The sequence below is a fragment of the Hippocampus comes genome, unplaced genomic scaffold (assembly GCF_001891065.2).
Source record: "Hippocampus comes isolate QL1 unplaced genomic scaffold, H_comes_QL1_v1.1 scaffold156, whole genome shotgun sequence".
NCBI lineage: Eukaryota > Metazoa > Chordata > Actinopteri > Syngnathiformes > Syngnathidae > Hippocampus > Hippocampus comes.
In genome coordinates this window covers 1,383,068-1,408,711 of record NW_017805744.1, presented here as the reverse complement: position 1 = coordinate 1,408,711, position 25,644 = coordinate 1,383,068, and the positions used below count along the sequence as shown (strand labels likewise).

The following is a 25,644-nucleotide window of genomic DNA, read 5'->3' as shown; positions in this document are numbered from 1 at the left end:
TGAAGCCACACATTTGCTGTCGTCACAATCAAGGAGAAAAAAAAAAATCAAATATTAGCTGCAATAAAACATTCGTAGTACTGTTGATCTGCAAAGTATGGATTTTTGCATAAATATAATTTACCATCATTAAAATGTATTATTATTTTACTGTTTTGCCTTAATATGTAATAATAAATGCTACAGAGTGCAAATGCCCATCGATCCTGATTTCCTATGCCCGTTTGCCAATCCAATTTTTTGGACCGGTCTCCGCCAAGCTTGCTTGACTAACACAGCAGAAGGAGTGTCTTTAAGATGTGCCTTGTGAAGTGACAGTCTGGTGGTTGAAAGTTGATCTGAACCTTAAAAGTTGGGGTCTGACATCAAGCATTTTCGTGAACCATCTTATAGTGGCCCTCACAAAATAAAGCCACCAACTCTCATACTGGGTCTGAGAAAATCAGGGAGAACAAATGGCTTTTTTCAACAGGATTTAAAATGTTTAGTGATCCCAGTTCCATTATTGATACTGCATATGATCATGATTTGACAATAAAGTTTTACTTGACTTGATTTGATTGCTGTTTGCGGCAGTCGAAGTGCGCTGCATCATATTTCCAATATTTGGACTTGTTATTTTTCCAATAGAACCATTGTTGGATGGAATTTGTAGGAGTCATGCATTGGATTTTTATTCAACTGTATCTAATGTTAGTTTTTCATTTAGAAACGTTCTTAATCCAAGACATGCTACAACGATAACATTGTTGGGCTTTACAGAAACCCATCCACAGAAAAAAAAATGACAGCATTCTCATATGGCAGTAAGGAAGTAGACACGATGTGTGACCTGTGGCGGAAGAAGAGGCAGGCGAATATAAGACAGAAGCATTCCGAGGTCCTCTTGTCGATGCTGGACGTCGTATCTCACCCACATCATCAGGGCCTGAAAGATGGTCTCCTCATCAGGCACGTTGATGTCATCACTGGACAGCAGCTTCACTATCTCATCCGTGGGGAGCAGAAAAAACTCCTGGTTCTGAATGACCTCCAGAAAGTTTTCCTGGTTAAAGAGACGCCAAGGGAGCAGATAATCATCAGTCATTAGACCACAACTTCTCCTGATACATGGGACTGTGTGTCGAGTTTTATTGCTGCGGCAAAGGAGAGCAACGGCATGAGAGCGCAGAAAGGAGCGTGAGGGCTTCTACAGTCTTCTTCAGAGCTGATAAGGGCAATGACTTATGCTCCGTTGCTTCAAATTCCAAAGGCATAGATATAAGTGTCACTTGTTAAGTAAAATGATGGAGGCCGCAAGCAGACCGAGCTGAAAACATCTCCTTCGAAACTCTTCATCAGCTCCGAAAGCACTTTTTCCTGCTGATCATACATGACACCATTAGTCTTTTATTAGCCTTTTTTTTTTAACGAGCAACAGAGAGGCCCTGCATTATCATCACATCGCTGCAACTTTTTTGGTGTGGAAGCTCTTCATGATTGCCCTCCTAAAGATTGATCTTCCTTTTACTCGCCTGCAGCCCGGGCCATGTTACAACCCTGCACGGCAACCTTTTTCAAGGACACTATCTCCGGGCACTTCCATTAGAGATGATGAGAGATAAAACGCCCCCCGGTACCCGCCCCTGTATTATCTTATCACCACGTGTGTGAGTCTAGCCAGGAGGACTTAACATGTTTTCTTTGTCCCATCGATCCTGATTTCCTATGCCCGTTTGCCAATCCAATTTTTTGGACCGGTCTCCGCCAAGCTTGCTTGACTAACACAGCAGAAGGAGTGTCTTTAAGATGTGCCTTGTGAAGTGACAGTCTGGTGGTTGAAAGTTGATCTGAACCTTAAAAGTTGGGGTCTGACATCAAGCATTTTCGTGAACCATCTTATAGTGGCCCTCACAAAATAAAGCCACCAACTCTCATACTGGGTCTGAGAAAATCAGGGAGAACAAATGGCTTTTTTCAACAGGATTTAAAATGTTTAGTGATCCCAGTTCCATTATTGATACTGCATATGATCATGATTTGACAATAAAGTTTTACTTGACTTGATTTGATTGCTGTTTGCGGCAGTCGAAGTGCGCTGCATCATATTTCCAATATTTGGACTTGTTATTTTTCCAATAGAACCATTGTTGGATGGAATTTGTAGGAGTCATGCATTGGATTTTTATTCAACTGTATCTAATGTTAGTTTTTCATTTAGAAACGTTCTTAATCCAAGACATGCTACAACGATAACATTGTTGGGCTTTACAGAAACCCATCCACAGAAAAAAAAATGACAGCATTCTCATATGGCAGTAAGGAAGTAGACACGATGTGTGACCTGTGGCGGAAGAAGAGGCAGGCGAATATAAGACAGAAGCATTCCGAGGTCCTCTTGTCGATGCTGGACGTCGTATCTCACCCACATCATCAGGGCCTGAAAGATGGTCTCCTCATCAGGCACGTTGATGTCATCACTGGACAGCAGCTTAACTATCTCATCCGTGGGGAGCAGAAAAAACTCCTGGTTCTGAATGACCTCCAGAAAGTTTTCCTGGTTAAAGAGATGCCAAGGGAGCAGATAATCATCAGTCATTAGACCACAACTTCTCCTGATACATGGGACTGTGTGTCGAGTTTTATTGCTGCGGCAAAGGAGAGCAACGGCATGAGAGCGCAGAAAGGAGCGTGAGGGCTTCTACAGTCTTCTTCAGAGCTGATAAGGGCAATGACTTATGCTCCGTTGCTTCAAATTCCAAAGGCATAGATATAAGTGTCACTTGTTAAGTAAAATGATGGAGGCCGCAAGCAGACCGAGCTGAAAACATCTCCTTCGAAACTCTTCATCAGCTCCGAAAGCACTTTTTCCTGCTGATCATACATGACACCATTAGTCTTTTATTAGCCTTTTTTTTTTAACGAGCAACAGAGAGGCCCTGCATTATCATCACATCGCTGCAACTTTTTTGGTGTGGAAGCTCTTCATGATTGCCCTCCTAAAGATTGATCTTCCTTTTACTCGCCTGCAGCCCGGGCCATGTTACAACCCTGCACGGCAACCTTTTTCAAGGACACTATCTCCGGGCACTTCCATTAGAGATGATGAGAGATAAAACGCCCCCCGGTACCCGCCCCTGTATTATCTTATCACCACGTGTGTGAGTCTAGCCAGGAGGACTTAACATGTTTTCTTTGTGAACAAAACATTCATTCTTAAGATGCCTCAGTGCTCACTGTTGATCATTAACGTCCAGATTACAGCATGTACTTTACCAGAGCAGGATTTGAGAACTAAATACTACAAGCCCTAATGAAAAGCGGGCTGCGCATTGATCAGCTGTGGTTACACTTGATGGAGAGGCTCTTTTGGCATTGCTTTCGGACCAGTAAGTTGTAATTACCAGACTGACAGGAAGATTGAAAGCTAAAGAGTGTTTGTTTCATAATTATGTGAAAGGAGGTGATTTCACACACTTGCAAACTCACTGGTGGGTAAAACAAGAGCAGCGGGAGAGGATAGGCATTGATTCAAGCCCTGCATCAGAGGAATATGCTCAACAAGAGCAGCGGGAGAGGATAGGCATTGATTCAAGAGGAATATGCTCTAGTTTCTATGACAATACATCGACCAGAGTTGGAGCTTGTTTTGTTTTTCCACTTAGCTGGTTTACACATTACTGCGTAAAAGTAATGTATACCCGAAGCGCCACTGGCTTTCTCGTCGTAATGACCTTTTTCCATTTTGAAGTTGTACATAGCAGGAGTTGGATTGGTTAAAAAAAAAAAAAAAGATCAATCTTATATTTTAGCACGAGTCTGCGTAATGGTGTTGATGGCATAATTTATTTTCGTGCTTTCATTTTAAATTTTTATTTTCATTCTTCATGAACCGGGAAGTAGCCTGCGAACTAGGAAACGCAAGTGTGATGTTTTGCACAGTATCGCATATGTAAATTCTAGGGGTGTTTATATGTCTTTATTTCTGTGATGAACAATAAGGGTGTGGGGGTGGGGTGGGGATCAACGAGTTAATTTATTAGCTGTAATTTTAAAATATAATTTTATTGAGTTGAGACAATCTATTTCTGAATATTGTGAACTCCTGTTTGAAATGATGACTTGTGCTTTGAGCTAACCAATGTTTTAGGGAGGACAGGTCTTCAGATACAGACCTTGACTGGTGGTGTCAATGTTGTTCATTTTTTGAGAGTCAATCGACAGTGCTCCTCATGGTTGCAGGTAAGGGGTGCTTCAGTTGTTTCAAAACAAATTAGTGAACAGTCTACACTCTACATCATGCTTGGGGATAGAATTTAGCATTTAGACTTGAGCTTTTCCAGTTCCATTATCAATCCTGCTTTTCCATCTGATCATCGAGAATCTTGTCCGTTTTCATTGGGTGAAGGAACGAAATAATGCAAATAGGTGTGTTTGCCTTCACTCTATGTCTTCAACTTTGGAAAGAAGATATCCACGGTATGCACTCATAACCTGCAATGTATCCTGAGGGGAAAAGAAGGAAAAGGTTGGCGACACACTTTTCCAAGTATGTCAAGTGACCACTCGGTTTAACACAGTCTTTGCATACCTTCAAAGAAATCAGAGTGCCGTAGGAAACTGTGGACTTTCACTTGTATTGGTCTTGAGAAAATGATACATAGCGGGTTTACATGGCCACTGCAAGCATTTCATTTTGATCATTTCTGCGAGGATGTCGACTCTCTTTGCATGCACCGAGAAACAATTAAAACTATGTTTGTAAAATGAGGTACAGTACAAAATGTATTAGTCAGGAAAAAAACAAAACTCTGCGCTGCTCCAGTAGGCGACAGACTTCGAGGAAGCCCACAGATCTTTCTGCTCATTACCAAAGCGATTGAACAGGAAGTTCAGCCAACCTGTGCAGTTTGATGATTAGATTAACCTCCTGATCCCGGAAAGCGGGCTTTGTAAACAGGCTGAGCAGATGTCCTTTGGAAGATAACGCTTCGCCCAGCGTGTCACTCCTGCATGGCTAGCCAGGACCTTATCTGACAAGCATGCGTATGAATCTTAATTCAATGCAAATATTTCTCTCAGAAATGTAACAGAAATCCCATTTTGCCAGGTTGAGCGGGTGCACTAATCAATCCGCAGCAACATTGTGTGTCTTCCTGGCAGCCACTGATCTAAATTAGATAACGCGAATGTATCAAACCTTTCAATATCTATTCAAATGTGCATGTCGCCCATTTCGCCGCACACAAATCGGATGACATAAGCAAGTGAGACAACTTCATTTCATGTCTTTACAGTTTTTGACAGGTTCTTTGAATGCAGCGAGCCTCAAACTACAAGATGGTCAACTGAGAATCGGAGTGCTTGCAACAGATTGACATTTTCCGTAGACTACAAAGGAATATGCAGTATTCCATGACATTTATTTCAAAAACTAATTGTAATGTAAAGGCTATTGAATTGACAGAAGTAGTTTTTGCAGGACTGGAAATGCGATCTTGTAATTTATTACATATCTCAACTCAACTTCTTGTGTACTTTAACAGAAACCGCAGTTGGAACAAAGTGCTGTCTAGAAAGCATACAGTCCCCTCCATAAATCTTGAAACGACAAGGTCACTTCCTTTATTTTTGTTGTACACTGAAGAGGGCATTTGGGCTTCCAATCAAAAGATGAACCCAAAGTGACCTTGCTGTTACAATACTTTTGGAGAGGACTGTAACGCAATGATTTAAATAAATAAATAAACTTAGAACGAATAAATAGAATGCTCTTGTTTTAATTAAAACGTATCACTGAGAGAGAGGGGAAACTAGTCTACTTTATCTACCGGTACTTAAAATAAATGCATGTATTTTATTTTTCTAATTATGAATTGGGGAATGTGTGCATATTGTTCTGAATTTTCTCTATAGGTGTGGTTGCATTGGAAAAGCTGGATATTATATTTAACACAATTAGTGTAAAATGGCTGACAGAGACTCAGAGTGGACAAAAACGTATAGTGCAAACTACCAACTGATAAATGACATCAAGGAGAAAAAAACAACAATGTGGTTAATTGCCATTTTTACATGTTATAGACTGAAAGGTTGATGCAACATGAATCAAACCTATAAGCGAATGATTTGCCCACCTGGCTCTTTTTGAATAGATATAACGGAAAGCAGGGAATAAAACACATTACAAAGCACGATGTAAGGAAATTTTGATCAATTTACTTATGTAAACTATTTTAGCAGTCTTGTATAAGGTACCTTAAATCGATACTTGAGTAAAAGTGCAAGTATCTTAAGTTAAGATTCTTAACAGAAAACAGTTTTGGTAGAGGTTCAAAATTCAAATCACCTTGTGGAATATTACTTCAATAAAAGTAGCTGACATTTGCTGTAAGTATCAAAAGTAATTTTCTGGCATCTAATGTACTTAAGGGATGGTGGATGACGAGTTCATACATCCGCCTTACAGTGCAGAGGTCATGGATTTGATTCTGGGCCTCGGCCCTCCTGTGTGGAGTTTGCATATTCTCCCTTTGCCTGCAGGGGTTTTCTCGGGATACTCCGGTTTCCCCCCCCATATTCCAAAACATGCATGAGAAGGGTAATGGAACACTCTACATTATTCCTAGATGTGATTGTGAGTGTGAATGATTGTTTGTCTATGCGTGGCCTGTGATTGGCTGGCAACCCATTTAGGGTGTACTCGTCTACTGCCGTTGACAGCTGGGATAGGCGCCACCATGCCCGCAACCCAGTGAAAGATTTCTTTATTTAGTTTACTTTGGTGGTTAAAGGAACAGTGTGGAACATTTTTTCTCACAGTTTATTATTTAAAAAAACTATTGATTTCAAAAATACAGTACCAGTATATCTTTTTAAAAATTTTCCATCACATCAACCTACTTTTTTAATGTAATTGTAGTTGAAGTAGGGCGGGCTGCCATGTTTCGCTGACATCTTTCTGCTACTGATAAATGAAGGAGACAAGCGAATGAACTTGTCAATTACTACAGCATGTGTAACAAATGCAACGTACATACTTCGTCACTTGATGACGTTAAGGATGACATGTTGTCTGCACCTCTTCAAAACAATACTGTGGTCTTTGGCTTTGAGAAGTGCGGTCTCTCTTGCGGCACCGTAGTGCGTGTGCTTCAAAATACACGCGTTTCTAGCTTAGATAGGTGCATTATATTAGTCCACCAGTAGAGGGCACTAAATTATACACGTTCTACCTTTAAGTACAGTAAAACAGGGGTCCCCAACCTTTTTTGCCCCACGGACCGGTTTAAGTCAGACAATATTTTCAGGGACCGGCATTTAAGGTGTGGCGGAATTAATACAACAAAATAATATGGTATGAGCTGCATGAAAACTGTGGTGTTTTCGAAATATAACAATAAACACAAGGAGCGTCTAATCTGGTCGCAACACTCTTATCGCTCTGGTAATGTTTAATGCCTTCAAAATACGATACAACGCAAATTCAAAGTGCATGAAAATGACGACTCACCACAGCCCCGAGCTTGATTTTCTGCAATCAGACAGTCCCATCTCGGGGTAATAGGAGACAATGACACCTCAAGTGTGTGGTTTATGTCCAGTCTACTTCGTAATTTTGTTTTCGTCGCCGTTGCTGCAGAAACCCCCCCGACTCACACAGGTAGAATGTCGGAAATAGCAACTGTGCTATTGTGGCGATCTCAGAGTATTCAGCCATAACTTTGATCCAGTTGTTTCGAACGGACTTTTAAGGCCGCCGTCATTTGCAATCTCCAAGCAGCTTTTTTACTCATTTTGCGGGCTTCAGCATTTTGTTTATGAGCGTCATCGGTCACGTGACCGAGAAGTGTGGCTTGACGTGAGTCAAGCGTGACACAGACGGATGTAACAGAGAATCCGGTAATTTTTCAAAATAAAACACATTTCGTATTCCGAAATAAATAAAACGGAAATAAGGCAAGTTCTTTCTGTGCGGCCCGGTACCAAATGCCCTGCGGACCGGTACCGGTCCGCGGACCGGCGGTTGGGGACCCCTGCAGTCAAACATTTCAGTGATGGCTAATGAGTGTTAGCTAGCACAAGTTAGCTTCGTCAGCATATTAACCATTTGACTAAATAAGCTCATTAAAGCTCATGAACCGAAAGAATATCACGACTTCTCTCAACTACTGAAAGTTAACATCAATGAAATAAGTCAACCAAGTGATATTCCACTTTTGATGTGAAAGATGCAGTGCAGGATGGTCTATTTTTGTCACAAAATACACTTAGGGGAACTTGCGATCCGGGAAGTGCTATTTTGCCCATGAGACACAACCGCATAAACAATACTGGAAAATGGAAATATATGCCCTTCGATCTAATGCACAAAATGATCAGAGTGCAACTTTTGCCCGGTGTCTCAGCAGGTTCATTATCCATTATCGAGTGCAGCTCCGATCGTTATGGACCTAAGAGCCATACCCGCCGCCGGCCAGTGCCGGGGACTCAGATCCTCCCAAGGGCAGTTAAGCTCATCTCCTGCCTCTGGCTTGTTAAAAATAGTTATTGTCACCAGCGTGGCTGTCTCATCTCAAACTGTTTAATGACTCTTATGTCTCGGAACTGTTCACAAACATGACATGCTTGCCTTCACTGTGTATCAACTGCCTGCACACGAGGATCAACCAAACATGCTTAAGTACATTTATTTTGTAAAAAAAATATTGGAAAACCATGACAGTGTATACTTTGTTAGCTTTTACTGGTCGACCCCTTGCAAATTGTTGCTACGCATTTTGGCATAGTTTGTCTTTCTGTCCTACTCGTTGTCCAGTGTGCGTCTATTACCCACCAGTAAATTGAAGCCATCAAGGACGTACACGTGTGTTGAAAATGTTACCATAAAAGTGAAATATATCGATACAGAGGTTTAGTTCCAAGCTAAACTAATTAATTACTACTCGACTTAATGATGCCATAATTTTAAGAAAAAAAACATTACGGTAAAGAGGCCGGCAGGTGTGTGACATTATGCTGTACAAACATACATAATTTGCCACTGTAGTCATTTTGGCCGTCGTCTGATGCTTGAGATGCTGTGTGAGCAGCACAGTCTGAAAACAGGTGCTTCCTTCTTAAATTCCATTCATTTGTTTTGTGTCAGTACAGGAATGTATAGTCTTTCTCTTTTTGCGCTGCGGCTCAGGCGTAATGCCTGAGTTAATGGACGACTTTTTCAAATTCTATTTTGTAGTAATGAGAAATAAAAACTGGCTAGGACAAATTTATAGGAGTAAAACTATACATGTAAATTAGGAAAAACTGCAAAAATGAAAATTGTGAGAAATATTAATAGCCAAGAAGTACAGATGCATAAAAAATGCATTATTTGTCACTTGGTTACATTAGAAGACTCCTGTTAAGTGCAGTAAACAACTTCTTGCTATATGGTACTTCAGTATACTGTATGTTATATGGTACTATATTTTATAAGTATCGTACCTGGTTGGATAATGTCCTTCAGACATGCAGTTCTATTTAGATCTGGTTTCATGCCCATGTATGATTTATGAGAGGCAATCTTAATCACCTGTCAGATGCAACTATTTTTGCTCCAACTGCATTCAACCAATTTGGCCTGTCTTTGCCGCTGTTGTTTTTTTCACCTTGATATTTGTCCTTAGCCTCTTAGTCTCCATGGCCAACCTGCAAGGATGCCTGAGGAGCTGCTTGACACTGAGCTGTCAACCAGAAACTCTGGCAGAATTACAGCAAGGAAGAAAATAACCTGTCTATTGCTCACTCTCATTGGGAAGGATTGTTAGGTTGCAAGAAGGTGTACTTAATATATGTATTTAGATTCAAAATGCAAAATAGATCAGAATTCATTTTCGGCATTTACATTTTAGTTTTGACATCTTGCATTTATGCATGCAAAATCTTTGACATTTATACTTTGTATTAAGGCACAGGATATACGATTCTAGATAAGCAATGCAGAAGGTACAGTGAAACCCTCTATTTCAACACTAACACGCAACACCAACCTGACGTTAAATTACGGCGACTGAAATAACAATGTACCGGTATATTGAATGTTGTTTTCTGGAACAAAATGCTCCATTTAAAAGTTTATATACTGTGCCTACCTTTATATATCAAGGCAAGTGTTTGTGATTAAGTATGGAATCTCTCTCTCACACACACACACACACACACACACACACACACACACACACACACACACACACACACACACATACGCAACTGAAAATCACTTTCACTCACTAACCACATTTGTCACCAGGGGTGGTTGTAGACCAGTTTTACTGAGGAGGCCAATATATGGCAACCTGCTTCTAGGTAATGTAATTAAACCTTACCACAACACAAAACCAAACAAGCCCGCAATAGTAGCTTATAATAACAAAATTCTATGCTCACATGTTGTGTGTTTCTCAAAGATGTTTTTTGTCTATTGTTCAAAATGAAGAGAAGGTTGGACGAGAACTACATTTTTGCACCAGAAATGTGAATAACAATCAGGAAAACACTGAGACAGAGTCAAACGACGGCGTTGAGACAGCTAAAGCGAAGCAAGATGAGAGCACCACACAGAAAGAGGCAGACTACTTGGATGAAACTATTTGGGACACAGAACAGGACAGACGGACAGAGATAGACAGATGAAGGAAGATCATGAGAAGGGCGAGAGTGAGACACAAGCAGTGTCCAGGGAATATATCTTCACTTTTGTGACACTGAGAAGAAAAAAAAAATTCTTGCTTAATGTATGTGCGCTACTCTTTATATTCATGACATTAAAATTTTTATGAAATTAAAATCTAAATGCCTTTAAAAAGTGATACATATCAGATGTCTAGCACTGGCTACTTTGTGGTCACGCTTGAGACTACCATGAAATAATGTATACAAAAAATAAAAAAATAAAAACACAATAAATAGCATGAATAAATACAGTGAAACAATTAAGACAATCGTTTATGTCTCTTCATTTTGAACCACAGATCAAAAAACAACAGAGAAGGAAGACACAACATTTCAGCAGTAGCGTATATACATAACATTTATTGAAACTGACCACTCTCTCAAAATGGATTCATTTCACGTTATGTTCATTACTGTGGTAGTAGTTACAAGTGGTTTAGAACTGCGCCGTTTCATATTGAGAGCTGTTTCTTTAAGATGTTCACACAATAGCTACACGAAAGATAAATTCTTAGACACACCGCTGCAAACCGTAACCACGATAGTATCCATTCCATCAATGAATAGCTGTCAATCAAAACTGAGCTATATTATTATCATTGCACCGGTAATGGCAAAGTCAATAGAATTTGCATTCAAAGCTATGGTGTTGGAGAGTTGGCCATTTCATTGTTGTATTTCTCCGTGTTTGCCTACCATGGTGTAGTTGTGAGCCACATTAAGAAGGTCCACGCAGCCCTGGGCGTCGGCAAAGGAGCGTATTCCCAGGCAGTTGGAGGGATGAAGCTGCTTCATCAGAAAGTTGCAGCAAACTTGGATGACTTGTGAGAGCTGCAAGAGGCAAGCTGCCGCCAATAAACTCTCGATGGTCTCCTCTTTCAACTCAAGGACACCTGCAATGTCAGAGTGCGCAAGCTATATTTTTTATGCAACGACCAAATGTAGCTGCGCCGGCAAAAACTGTAATGGTGTCACTCATAATTGCTGCCACCCCACCATCGAATAGATAAAAATGAGCATAAATCCTTTTCCTCGGCGATAACATTCATTGACGTAATAAAAACCAAACTGCTTTTTTTAATCCCCATCGTAAAAAGCGGAACAAATTATCATAACATCCTGTTTTTAATTTTAGGTATTTACAATGCAGCGAAAAAGGAAATGCTTTGTCACATACAGAAGGGAAATTGTGCGATGAAGTAATATAAAGTCATGAGGGTGGCCAGTCATTCACTTCAGTGATTGATCCATTTTAATCACGGTCGCGTTCCAGAGGTCTCCTAACGACTTGCAAGCGCTTGTGAAAATCTTTATGAGCACTCACCAGTGTAGGCAAAATGAACCAGAGAGGTAAGGGCATCTGGATCCACCCCCTCCATCTTGATCTCCTCCTGTTTGGCCTCCTTCACGTCACTTGTGAACATTGCAGCAAAGTAGTCGGAGACGGCGCTCAGAACAAGTCTGATGCAGAGACAATTCAAGTAAGGTCGGCGCGGCACGTACTGTGTACATACTGGCATCATGACTGAATATTGTTCGTGCGTTCAAATATGATTATTATACAATGTAGTCCTGTGTGGTTTTGAAACTGTGTTTGTTCACTCTGATGGATTAAAAATGCAAAAGCGGGCGATGAATTGATTTTAGATGTGTGGAAGAAATTGGAGTGCAAGCGCTACGGTAGAAATAGACAGCTGTTCTTCATTAAAATAAGCGCAAAGAGAAGCACGAAAGCATTTTCCTGCCAAAGATGTTTCATTCTTCTCCCCCAGTCTCCTTAATTTGAGTATGGAGCTGGAACTGTCACTTTACCAGGTGCACCTGAATAAGTTAACGTGATCCAGCAAAAAGCACGGAATTCATCATTTATATTTGTCTGCTCACTTTGGCTTGATGCTATGAGAGAATGCTTCATGGTTTTTCTCAATTTCTTCCGGCCACATAATGACATGCTTGTGATTTGGATCCCAGTACGCGTCTGCGTCTCAAAAGTAACATGTCGATGTGAGAGGGTAGAGATGTAATTAGATCACAGCAGTGGGTTTTATTTGTTTGCAGACTGGTGAACAATGTGTTTGCTCATCTGTAGGCTCAACTGTCTCCTAAGGATTATTTGATTTTTTTGCTCAACGAGGCAACCCGGTAAGACCAGAGCAAAGCCAAACATTCACATTGGAAATCTTAATGAAGTTTGTGCATTTCACATCAAATGTAATGAAATAATAAATCAAATTCAAGAGGAGCGCTGACCTGTGAGCTGGTATCCTGTGATCACCTGCTATGAGAAGCACATCGCACAGTTGCTTATGCTGCAGGTAGCTTTCCATCTTTCGGAAGGTCTGCTCAGCATGATTTGTGGCCTGGAAGAATTCGTCAGAAGAGTTGGTGTTCATTCTGGTGAATGCGCTCAGAGCTAACCTGGAAAAGACAAGATGAAAAAGGACTGCCATTATGGACTCTTAACTTCATGTTTTCTTTCAGTCCTTTTGTTTCCTCTTGAAAGTTACACCTTGAACTAGTTGCCAGATAATGGACATGACAACCAGGCACACACAGTCACACCATTTAATAGTTATACTGAATCTTGAATCAACCTAACATACATGTTTTTTGTGGGGGGAATTGGGAGAGCCGTGAGAAAACCCGCTCAAGCTCAGGGAATACAGTACACTGGAAGCCCTAAACTGAGATTCAAACCCAAAACCTCAATACTGCGAGCAGATGTGTTAACCCACTAGTCCTCTGTGCTGCCCACTGACTTGACATCATCTCCTAAAAGTTTCAAGAATTGAATTTCAATTTCAAATTTTAGGTGCCTACAAAAAACGTCTACGTGTACGTGAATCCAGGATCAAATCTTTTGAAAACAGGTTGTAGAATTAATTTGATAGCCACAGTAACGTTCCTCTTTCTCCATTGTCCCGTGTCCTTTGCGATCCAAAGCAAAAAGAGTCAAGCATAAGAATGACGGGAGGAGGACCATCGTGCTTATTCGGACACGTGACACTCAAAAGTCAGCTGTCCTCTATGGTGCTTCTGCGTCTTTCCAAGTTGAAAATAAAGTGGTTGTGGACTAAACTCTGTGAATAAGTGGATAACTAAGTAGCTGAGTCCAGTGGGACAAACAGCACCACAATCCACAGCTTCCCTTTCAGAACAGGCCTATGTTTATCTGCGCACATACAAAAGCGTGCCAATCACACGGAGACTTAACAAGCGAAGACGCCTGTTCATTGCTGCATTGTGAGAAAGCCGCATCTCTGTCTCCGCAGGCTGCGAGATTACACGCTGTTTCACCAGCATCCCAGTATATCCCTCTGACGCTTGCTGAACAATGCAACCGGGTCACTCCGTGCCCTTCACAAAGCTGCTCCATTTTGACATTTGGGCTCGTTTATTTCACAGCACAAAAAAGAACCACATCATGTCACAGAAGGATTTCAGTGTCATCAGCACAGTGGCTGTGCTGTGTAAAGACTGATAATTCTTGAGAGAAACAAAATTTTTGCTATTTAAGTCCACGCTCTGTCACTCATACAGAAGGTCGCTGCATGGGATTCGGAGTCCTGTGAAAAAAGTGTCACTTTGGCCACCTCCATGTCAAGGATGCATCTAGAAATCCACACCTTTATCCAGAGCTGCAACAAAATGTCTTACATGCACAAGTGCTTATATGCCTTACATGCACAAAAACCCGTGATACATACATGATACATTAATCCAAGCTAACTAAGCAGTATTCAAAGCTGATCATTCTCGAAGCTTATTTGATGAGCATATTACTTTGAGCACTTACCATATACTGTATTGGAGACATTGAAATAGAATGGCTGCTTCCCTGATTTGTAGAATGGAGGGGCGGTTGCTTAAATGAATGTTATGATAAACAGAAGAAATAACAAGTGTCTGACTTTCCTCTTTGAATTGTTTGTTCAAAGTCATTCAAAATCTGTCTATGGAACTTTCTAACATTGCTCTCCAGTCCCACCAGGTCAGTCTTTATGCTACACAGTTTGTTTAAGTGCAAAGCATGATACATAGTGCTGTCATGATACCGGTAATTCCCTAATGACAGTTTCATCTTGGATGGGAACACCAAACAAGACAGAATAACAAAAGGGCTATAAAACGGAGGTGCACTCCCTTTGTATCGGCTCTAAGCCCTGCTAAAAAGGATTTTCCATGCATGCTCATCTCGCTGACACTAATTGCATTGGTCTCACATTCCAGAGGACGGTAAATTTCTCAGTGGTGTATAGTTCGTTTGCAGGAGTGGGTGGAATCATCAAAGGTATACAGCCTGATTTTATTAAGGCATTAAAGCATCACAACACCCTTGTCAGGGACCATGGCCCACTGCAATACATCGCGGATAACAAACCAATTGACTCAGAGTCACAGACGCTATCGGGGCCTGGAGAGGTCTGTCCTGCAAAAGCCACAGTTCACTTGAGGCAATATAAATTACTCTAATTAGGAAAAATGTTTCAACAGTTTCTAAAACTTTCAGAGAGTAAGTACTGCTTGACTTTAAAGCAAAATGTGTGCACCAGAAAGCTGACACAAGCAAATGATCCATTCATCCATCCATATCTGAATCGCTTTTTCCTCACGAGTTGACTTCGGGCAGTAGGCGGGGTACACCCAGAACTCTCTCTACCTTCTGTTTTTCTCCTGTCTGTATACCTACCGGTCCCAATTCATCATCCTCTCTCCGGTGAAACATAACCTTTCCTTCGCTCTTGTCATGGTTAAATTCCATCTCACTGATTCGTTCCCTTTTTTCAACTTTCTCTATTCCCTTTTTCTCTTCACTCTCTGCCTCTTTTCAGCCAAGAACATCCAGAACTCACTGTCTTCGAACCCATCCTTATCCATTTTCTCTTTGTCATTTTTGCACATAGTTCTAATATTATCCTGCAGGTGCACTAATGTTTGTGTGTTCAGCTGGCCAGCGAAATTATATTTTTTTTATCCACAAATTTAGATGTTTTATCTTTGAAGGACATTGGCTCTCTATGAATTTCCAGTCCGTACATGTTAATTTCATTTTAGGATTCTTTTTATCCGTGGTCTCACTATTTAGTATCCCCATTTTGCAAATTTGAGAGTCAGCGGTTTACCTAGCCCAACTCTGATGACTTTTCCCTTGAACAGGGTGACAATTTCTCCGACTGAGGTAATTTCCAACCTTCTACCACCAAAGTGTACCAAAGTATACCAAAGTGGCGGGAAATTCTTGCATCTGCTTCCTCAGACAGTTGCCACAAAAAATGTCCTGTTCGAATGAGGTAGCAAACCCCCACTCACACAGTTACACAGTCACTCATTAAGCGCATTTTATTCGATTACATTCAACCTAGGTACCGTTCTATATACACGCGGAGTTTAAGTACGTACAGGACACCGCCGCCCTCAACAGTTTTAAACACTCAACTCTGTCTATCTGCCTGATAGGGACTAGTATGGCTCAGGGCTTTAAACGGCTTTAAAGACCACTCTGTCTTTAGCCGGCGCGCAAACACTCATTCAACGCTTTGAAAGAGTTCCTTCTTAATAAATCCCTCTCAGGCTCAAATTAAGTTCTTGTAACAAGTGAAGTCTAGGTACTTGGTTGTTACAAATCTGCAACACCTGTCCTGAGAGGGTTTTAATTAAAAACAGGTTTAAAGACCACTCCGACCTCCGTCTTTAAAAACCCGGCGCGCAAACACTCATTCAACCTTTGAAAGAGTATTAATGCGGAGTTTAAGTACGTACAGGACACCGCCGTCCTACTTACCAAGAGTAGTCCTCTCTCCTCTGGATTCGCGTCAACCCTCAGCCCCAGACGAGGAGCCGAAACCCAGTCCCGGAAAGGGTGTTTTTGCCGTGGCCACGGTCTTCCTGGCCGTCGACGCAGCGTCTGGAGGCGTCAGGTATATTGCGATCCCGGACAAGCCCCCAAAAATGTCAGGTTCATCAATTTGACACTTCGGAATAAAACACAAAGAGGAGACAGGAGACTCAATTCTGGTACCAGGAGGGAACGAGGAGAAGCGTTAGGTTTCAGTTCTCTGCACGTCACCCTGACGATCCCCCCCTTCACCGACTCATTTATTGGAAAATCTACTACATAGGTGTGTCCAACCTAAAGGGTGGGGGCTGTTGAAGACACACTGAACTTGTTTGACTATTTGTGTGTATGTGAGTGTAAATTACGTACATGTGTGCAATTGTTACAAAAACATCACGTTGCAGCTGGTGTTGATGGCTCCATCCACTGTCCAACCTTGCTCCTGTTTCGTCTTAATACTTATCTCATCCCAACCACGTCCTTGAAAAGGTGGTTGCGTCCCTAAACTGCCACACAGTGCACTAAGCATTCTTGATTATAAATGTGAGTATATAATGATTAAAAGCATCATATCTTTATTAAAAGCATAAGCGTTCTTAATTGCAGGCATACTCAATTAATGATTGCAGGCATAAGCGTTCTTCTTTGCAAGCATAATCAATCAATCAATCAATCAATATCAAAATAACATTAATAATAACATTAATAATAAGAGAGTGTATGATAACTAAAAATAATCAATCTATCATATTGTTATTAACAATGACACCATAATTATCCACTTAGAATGCAGAGGTAAGTTGAGCAACATTGCAGTTATCGAAAATGCTATACTATACGTGCATTTTTTGCTTGACGTATTGCGCAATATTTTCGAGTTTGTTGTCGTTGACATTACATTGTTTAGCTCCATGAGATGGTCACAGAATTAAACAGCCATTCTACGCTAGAAATTCTACGCTAATGCAAAAAGTCTGGACCTCTGGAGGTAGTTTGCATGGCTTTCAACCGTCTTTCCATCTTTTCTCCTTCATCAAAAACCTCTTCTTAGCCTTGATGCTACTGCCATGAGGTCTGTGTGAAGCTTTATTAGCTGATGACGCACATCCAGCCATTTTCTAATCCGCTTATCCTCGCAAGGGTCGCGGGTGTGCTAGAGCCTATCCCAGACGTCTTTGGGAAGTAGGCAGGCGACACCCTGAACTGGTTGCCAGCCAATCGCAAGGCACACAAACGAACACCCATTCGCGCTCACAATCACACCTTACAATGACACCATTTAAAATGTTCCATTAGCCTGCCATGCATGTTTCTCGAATATGGGAGGAAACCAGAGTACCCGGACAAAACCCACGCAGGTGAACATGCTAACTCCACACAGGAAGGCCAGGGCCGGGATTCGAAGCCACGATCTCTGCACTTCTGAGGCGGACGCGCTAACCAGTCGAACACCATGACACACAGCAATATCTAATCTATAGAGAGCAGATTTAAATAATCACGTCATTCCTGTGCAGCAACAGTCAGACTGCTCCCCAGATTGGATGATTCATCCCAGATTAGACCTGCTGGGTAAAGAAATATGAATCAGTCGTGTTACAGGGGATCTCAGTGAAGCATCAACTGCTTCTTCGGAAGCAAAGTCAAGCCATGGTTATTAGCCACTGAGGGCTTCTAGACAGAGATTGGGTTGAGCTTTCAAAAGCCTCATGCAGTTTTATACTCTATATATATTTCACAAGCTACTTCCACCTCAGTGGACTGGCCGTCATGCATGATGAAGTTGTGTGAGTGGGCGGGGGGAAACACTGTAGTACAAACACTATGTGTGTATTAATGAGATTCAAACTTAGAGGCTGCAATGACAAATACTGAGAAATTGTCTTTTCTGTTTTGTAATTTCAGGTTTTTTCAGTTAAAATTGCACTGGAACTTTTGAACATTTCTTACGTGTAAGTAGTGAACAGAATTTACCATTATTACCACCATTTACCATCCAAACTTATTTTCCAAAGTATGAGTAAAAAATATTTTCTCAAATGTAGTATCGAGGTAAATAGAGTTAGTTGAATTACTCATCGTACCAGATTTACAGAAAAAAAAGTGGGGCAAGTGTAAATTGAAATAATCCTTAATGGCTGATGGGCAGCATCTCCATTTCTAGTATCCTAAATTTGGATGAATTTTATGCAAAAATAAATAAATAAAAACCCCAAAAACAAATGTTAGTGTAAAAATATTAATGATCATGAATACACTTAATTTGAACTCACTTTTCATCACAGACAGATATCAAAGTACTTCCAGAACCACACAGCAGATTTTTCTTTTAAGTATATCAAAGCAGTGTCAGCTGCCCTTAAAAAGAAGGCTGATCTATTACCCAAAGTGCACCCAGTGTGTGTGAAATGGAAAAATTCAGTTTTGAGCAAATGCTGTTCTTACATGCTGTGATGATATTTCCACTATTTGAAATTATCGGTGGTGAACGGATCGATGTGGCTGTGACGTCCTGCCATCTGATGCTACTAAATTATGTAAGTGTGACAGTTGTCAATGTTGGGGGAGTCCTTATGGGGAAAATGTGCAGATTTTTGCAGAGAGCTTGTCACACATGATCGTTGTTTCTTTTTTCCATGGTTGACTCTCATAGTCTGTTATTGTCATGAGTCAACGTCATACTTTGCTTCCTATCACTAATGTGCTCTCATAAGAAATGTATGTGTTTAGTAGATGGTAATCATTAATCATTGTTGTTCCTCACCAGCATCTCGCAAAAAATGTAAATATATCTTGCGTAAATATGTGCTTTAAATTAAATGATATCCATGAATTAAATTTCTTCCATTTATTTATTTATTTATTTCGTTTATTACTGTTATCCATGGCTCAGTGAGTCTTTTCAATGCAAATGACTGGAAATGAGTGCCTCAGGATATTGCAGGACTGAGTCACGGCTATTCCTAATAGCATCCATGTAAAATTCATGAAAAGCTGTGTCAGGGATTATTTTCTTTGAATTAGCTCAATTTGCAAGGATGGAAAAAGAACAGATGCTGATTTGTACCGAAAAGAGAGAATATGTCCAGCATGTCATTACGTGTAATGGAGAGAGAGAGAGACAGAGAGAGAGAGAGAGTTGCTGTATCTCTTCTCAGTAGAATCTGATCCTTTCTTCAAGATGAGCTTATAATTTAAAAAAATGTTTAGAATCTATTACAAAATGATCGTGAACATATCTTATCCACAAAGATGTCATTCTGAGATGACCATTCCACTTTATTTGGTCATTTGCCGCCCCTGTAGCATGTGCCACACATGGTGACGCTTGTGGCGATATGAGGCCTCGAACAAATATCTGACTTACTGCTGCTGACATGGGAGAGGCGCCGGTATTTCTTTTCCAAGGCGGCGGAGAGGGAATTGAGATATCATTCAAACTAACAACCGCTGACTCCACCCTCTGTTAGTGTTTATGTGCAATAGGTCAGGGTTTCCATTCCATTCAGGTTAATGTGGGCTATATATTGTGTGCCAACTATGGAGCCAGTTTGGATGAGGACAGGACAAAATAGATATGAGGCTGCATTAGACACAAGGGTGGACGAAAGTGAGACTGGTTGTGACTTACTCCACTAAGTTCGATTTAGCAACTCTCCACAGGCACAGCAGACGGAGGCGCGTACTTGTAATTGTTAAAAGTCACCATGTAGCTAATAGAGCACAACTAGTTGTAGGTTGTGAGCACAGCATGAATGAGTCAATGTTTCTAATGAAATCTTCCCACACAGCACTGGTTCTCTCTGGCGATGGAAATTCCCTCTTCAAATGAAATTTGATTTGTTTACAATTACATTGTTTATGAATTTTCAAACTACCGCTCCAATATTAAAAACTACAAAGGGACAGGAAAGTTATCGTAAATTGAGTTATTTACTTGCATTCCTGAACAAGTCATTTTCGAGATTGAATGTCATGTTTAATCATGTTCTGACTGCCGAATCAAATGGAAAATTTTTTTACAAATGATACCAGTAACAATAATTTGAATATTTTTGACAGATATGTCATATTGGGCAAACAAATAACTAAATAATTCCCAAAACGGAAAAAAAATCCATCCATCTTTTTTCTAACGCCACCATGTTGCAAAATACTGTAGAAAAATGCTAGATGTGTGGCATTAAAAGAGGGACCGAAGAATTTTGCGTATTAGAGGAAAAATACCAGTAATACTAAAGCAAGATCAAAATATTACTTCTATCTCCCAATACCCATCAATCCAAACCTCTACATTGCAGCACTTCACAATCATTTTTTATCAAAATAAACATTTTAACTGGGCAGCCCGGTAGTCGAGTGGTTAGCGCGTCAACTTCACAGTGCCGAGGTACCGGGTTCAATTCCAGCTCCGGCCTTCCTGTGTGGAGTTTGCATGTTCTCCCCGTGCTTGCGTAGGTTTTCTACGGGTCCTCCGGTTTCCTCCCACATTCCAAAAACATGCATGGCAGGCTGATTGAACACTCCAAATTGTCCCTAGGTGTGAGTGTAAGCGTGAATGGTTGTTTGTTTCTGTGTGCCCTGCGATTGGCTGGCAACCGGTTTGGGGTGTCCCCCACCTACTGCCCTGGGATAGGCTCCAGCACCCCCCGCGACCCTAGTGAGGATAAAGCAGTTCGGAAAATGAATGAATGGAAAATTTGAACCAAAATACATCATACTCACCAGAAATGCCCACGTAGACACCGCAGTAGACACTGCAGTCGTCCTTTCTTTGCTCCTGCCTGTCTGCATATGCTAACTGTTCCACCCATACAGACTGCTCTGAAAATGCCACAAATATAGATTTCTGAGTTCAGACAAGCCCCATAAAGTCGAGTTATTCTTGAACAGTGCACCTTGACAATGTTTTCTAGTGATGTCCGACTCATCTTGCTCTTGTGACTTTGACTGCTTCTGGGTCCTTTATGATGTCAGTTGCTTTGGACCTGTATTTTCATTCTCATTTATATTCTTTTTTATTCGGTGTGGCCTGGTGTCTTTTAATACTTTTACCCTGTTACTTCCACACCTGAGGGAGGTTATGGACTCCATTGAGAGAATTTCCACCACCTTTGACTCAACCGCCGCTCAGTCGCGGCCAATCGCTCACCGCCTGCACCAACCCACCTCCCTACCTCTCATCAGGCATCTCACCTGCTACAGAGCTTTGCCTTTTCACCACAAATCAAACATGCCGTAACTCAAACATTATTCCGGGAAGGTAGGCGCTCGTGGCAGATTCCTGCTGAACTGTTATTTGGTTTTCAATCAGCAGCCTAGTGCTTATTTGGATGATCGTTATTCACTTGCTTCGGGGAAGAGCAGAGAGGCGTGCTTATTCCTTGTGGGAATCCGAGTAAAATACATTGGAATTGTTTTTATTTTATTAATCGGCCCTGCGGCAAACGGCTAATGTCATTATGTCGTGGCTCTCAGTCGGCTGCCGACCATAGTTAGTTGGAGCACTTTCTTTCACACTCGTTTTCTGAGTTCCACATCTCCAATGTCCCACATCCTTCTCATTTGTTTCTCCTCCCATTCTTTCCTTGGTACCCCCATGATTATCATGCCTTAGTAAGTCATGGAAGTACTGTATTTAGTAAGTCTCAGGCACACTATCTTCCCGCTTAGCGACCATATCACTGTGCGATCGACTTCCTCCCCCGGGCCCCCGCCTTCTAGTAAACTTTACAACCTGTCACGCCATGAGACGGAGGCCATGGAGCGGTACATCAGTGACTCGTTGGCTGCCGGAGTCATCCATCCCTTTTCTTCTCCTCTCGAGGCTGGATTCTTCTTTCTGACTAAAAAAAGACAACACCCCTATAACCATGTATTGACTTCAGAGGACTGAACATCACCTTTCATCGACCCATCCTTTAGGCCCCGCAACGAATCCACCGTGTTCACCAAACTAGATCTTCACAATGCATCGAGGTTGGGAATAGTGGAAAGCAGCCTTTAAAACAACCCTTGGCCATTTTTAATATTTGGTGATGCCTTTGGGTCTTACTAATGCTCCAGCCATGTTTCAAGCCCTCATTAATGATAATCACAATCACGTCACCTGTCTGCAATCAACCTCGTGCCAAATCTCCCATCAGGCTCGTTGGACCTTGGACCTAGGGTGCTTTAATTTCTCTCTGTCCTGTCGTCCAGGCTGCCGTCATGTGAAGCATGATGCTTTCTCCCGCAGGCATGATGCCTCTCCAGAAGCATGATCCCGAGACAGTCATCCCCTCTTCATGCTTCGTGCTGGAGGCCCAATGACAGCAAACATATTCTGGCTCTACCCCAAAGGGTCCTTGACCCAGATTCCTTCCACTCTCAAATACTGCAACAGGGGCAAACGTCCAACTTGGCTTGCCATCCTGAGGTGAATCAAACACAATTCCATGCACCAACGCTTCTGGTGGCCCGTAGGGCCCAGGTTGTCAGGGAGTTTGCCGCCGCCTGTCTCATCTCTTCCCAAGGAAAGTCCTTCCATCATCCTCCCATGGACCTCCTGAAATCTCTCCTTATACCGAGCTGTCCCTGGTCTCACCTGTCAATTGATTTAACCTCTTGTCCCGTCCAATGGAAACACGGTCATACGGACTATTGCTAACCGATCCTCCAAGATGGTTCATTTCATTCCGCTACCCAAACTTCCCTCAACCTTTGAGACAACAGACAGGTCAGTTGTCAGCTGGCTGATAGGGTAGAGGATAGATGGTTTGGTCGGTGCCCCTTGTGATATGGTACAGTTGTGACTGCATGCTTCCCGATGCTTTATAACATGAGTTGCTTTGGTCCTTAATTGTGTACTATGTTGGACATGGCTCGGTATCTTTTAGCATATTAGCTCCGGTTGCTCAGTCACATGTCATCAGAACGTCTAGCCTCATCTCCTGCCTCCTTGTCAGGTGCTCTACCACTGCCGCGTCCAGCCCTTTTCCTTGTTATTACTTGGTTTATGCCGTTCACGGCCTATTGGGTGAATTTCATTTTTACTTTAATATATAAACACCAATTCCATGTCCAATCTGCTTCCGGGTCCACATTCTGCTAAGCATATCACAACTGCCCTGAAATCAATCCTTGATACACATTTTAAGATCAACCAATCAGAGGGACAATTAAACAAAGCTGTACCAATCAGACAAAAAAATTCCAACATCACTGTGAGGATTCGTCGGGCTGCAAAGTGGTGAATCTTAATCTGATTCTTTCAAAAAAAGAAACAATTATTTAAACGGTTTACGAGTGTGGTCGATGCCAGCACTCAGGATTCAGAAGGCATTGAGCAAATAATATTTGCATGAAAACACATCAAAACTGAAGTCTAATTGGACAAAATCCCACAAAGTACTAGAGGCTGTGCAGCCAAGACACATGCTGTTAAATTAAGACAAAAGACTGTTGCAAAAAAGTATTAACATTTCATTCATTCATTCATTTTCCAAACCGCTTTATCCTCACTAGGATCGCGGGGGGTGCTGGAGCCTATCCCAGCTGTCTTCGGGCAGTAGGCGGGGGACACCCCGAACCGGTTGCCAGCCAATCGCAAGGCACACAGAGATGAACAACCATCCAAGCCCATACTCACACCTAGGGACAATTTATAGTTTTCAATCAGCCTGTCATGCATGTTTTTGGAATGTGGGAGGAAACCGGAGTACCCGGAGAAAACCCACGCAGATCCTGGGGGGAACATGCAAACTCCACACAGGGAGGCCGGAGCTGGAATTGAACCCGGTACCTCTGCACTGTGAAGTCATTGTGCTAACCACTGGACTACCAGGCCGCCATTAACATTTCATGAAGTTGTAAATGTAGGTCTGTGCTTCTGATAGTATTTGGGCCGGCAGACAAGGACTTGTAGGTCTCAAGTGCACGTTGACACCACTTCTATCCTGTTCAGGGTGATGGTAAACTGGAATCCGGCCCATCGAACTTCAAACAAAAGTCAGACAACACCCTGGATTGGTTGCCAGTCAGTCGGAGCCAGTGACAGGCACTCTTTAAGACTCAAATTCACACCACCACTGAGTCGGAGCTGTACCCAAACTGCCTGCACGAAAGACATGCAAATTTGCCACGACACAATCAGTGATGTGGTTTCTGACTTACTGGTGAAGATTCTTTGGTGGCATGTGTAAAGATAGACCTCAGAAGATACTAAACATTTGTTTCATATCCAATATTGAACTATGTTCATGATGGAAGAAATACAAGCAATAAAGACATGCTCAGAAGCTAAGGAAGTCAGCACATTCAATGTACGAACTGCACACTCCACATTCTTGATTGATTGATTGATTGATTGATTGATTGATTGATTGATAAGCTCTTGTTATTCACGCTGGTCCAAAAATATTTTAGGTCATTAAAAAGGTATGTCGGGGGCTGCCAGTCGAACAGCAGGGAGGCTTAAAGTGAAACTATCCCATAGTGTTGCATTTTAAAGTTTCACAGTTTTTGCTTGCGGTCAAATGAAATGATGACAAAAATTTCAACCATGGCCGGACATTATGTGGGAAAAAAAAAAATCCTAATGCTACTGAGGTACTATCCAAGAAGGGAGAGAAAGTGAAAGCTATTGTACTTTTTCACCTTCAGCACAAATCATTAGTAGATTTAACCTGAGACATTGTGAAAAATCATGTGTCCAGGATTTAGGATGTGAGACGGAATAGGGGCATCAGGCTGGTAGAGTAAATGAATGCGTATCTCAGTGACATCTGCTTCACTGCCAACGTGTCACAAAGCCACTGGCCTACTTTGACTTGCAACTCTCCACACTAACGCCCCATCCCAATGTCAGGACTTCTTGAATAACTTCTCTTATTTAGGAGATTATTGAACCCAGCCGCTGGGAAGCAGTGCCCTCCCCTGGGGGTGCACTGTTCCCCAGTGCCGGTCCCAAGCCCGGAGAAATGGGGAGGGTTGCGTCAGGAATGGCATCCGGCGTAAAACTTTTGCCAAGACGACCATGCGAGTTGGTAGGACGGTTTACAGGGGCGGATGGAAATTACTGACTCGCTGTGGCGACCCCTGAATAGGGACGTGCCGAAAGGAGAAGAAGAAGAAGA

At 41.8% G+C, this 25,644-nt stretch overlaps 1 protein-coding gene and 1 long non-coding RNA gene across 6 annotated transcripts in view; one reads left to right on the top strand and one right to left on the bottom strand.

Moving 5' to 3' along the window:
* Positions 1–25,644, bottom strand: part of klhl4 (kelch-like family member 4) — a 42,049-nt gene that overhangs the window by 7,911 nt on the left and 8,494 nt on the right. For 3 of the 5 annotated variants that reach the window (XM_019884355.1, XM_019884359.1, XM_019884356.1), the window contains 4 exons: positions 12,943–13,110; positions 12,017–12,153; positions 11,389–11,585; positions 2,324–2,536 (listed from right to left, as the gene is read on the bottom strand). In XM_019884355.1, coding sequence (XP_019739914.1) covers positions 2,324–2,536; positions 11,389–11,585; positions 12,017–12,153; positions 12,943–13,110 — 715 coding nt within the window. Of the gene's footprint in view, positions 1–2,323; positions 2,537–11,388; positions 11,586–12,016; positions 12,154–12,942; positions 13,111–21,253; positions 21,739–22,265; positions 22,346–25,644 lie in introns of those variants that run through there. The other 2 variants (XM_019884358.1, XM_019884357.1) reach the window with 2 other exon arrangements.
* Positions 126–16,649, top strand: LOC109524450 (uncharacterized). The gene is made up of 3 exons (XR_002169965.1): positions 126–136; positions 936–938; positions 16,294–16,649. It is a non-coding gene; the product is annotated as an uncharacterized LOC109524450 (long non-coding RNA).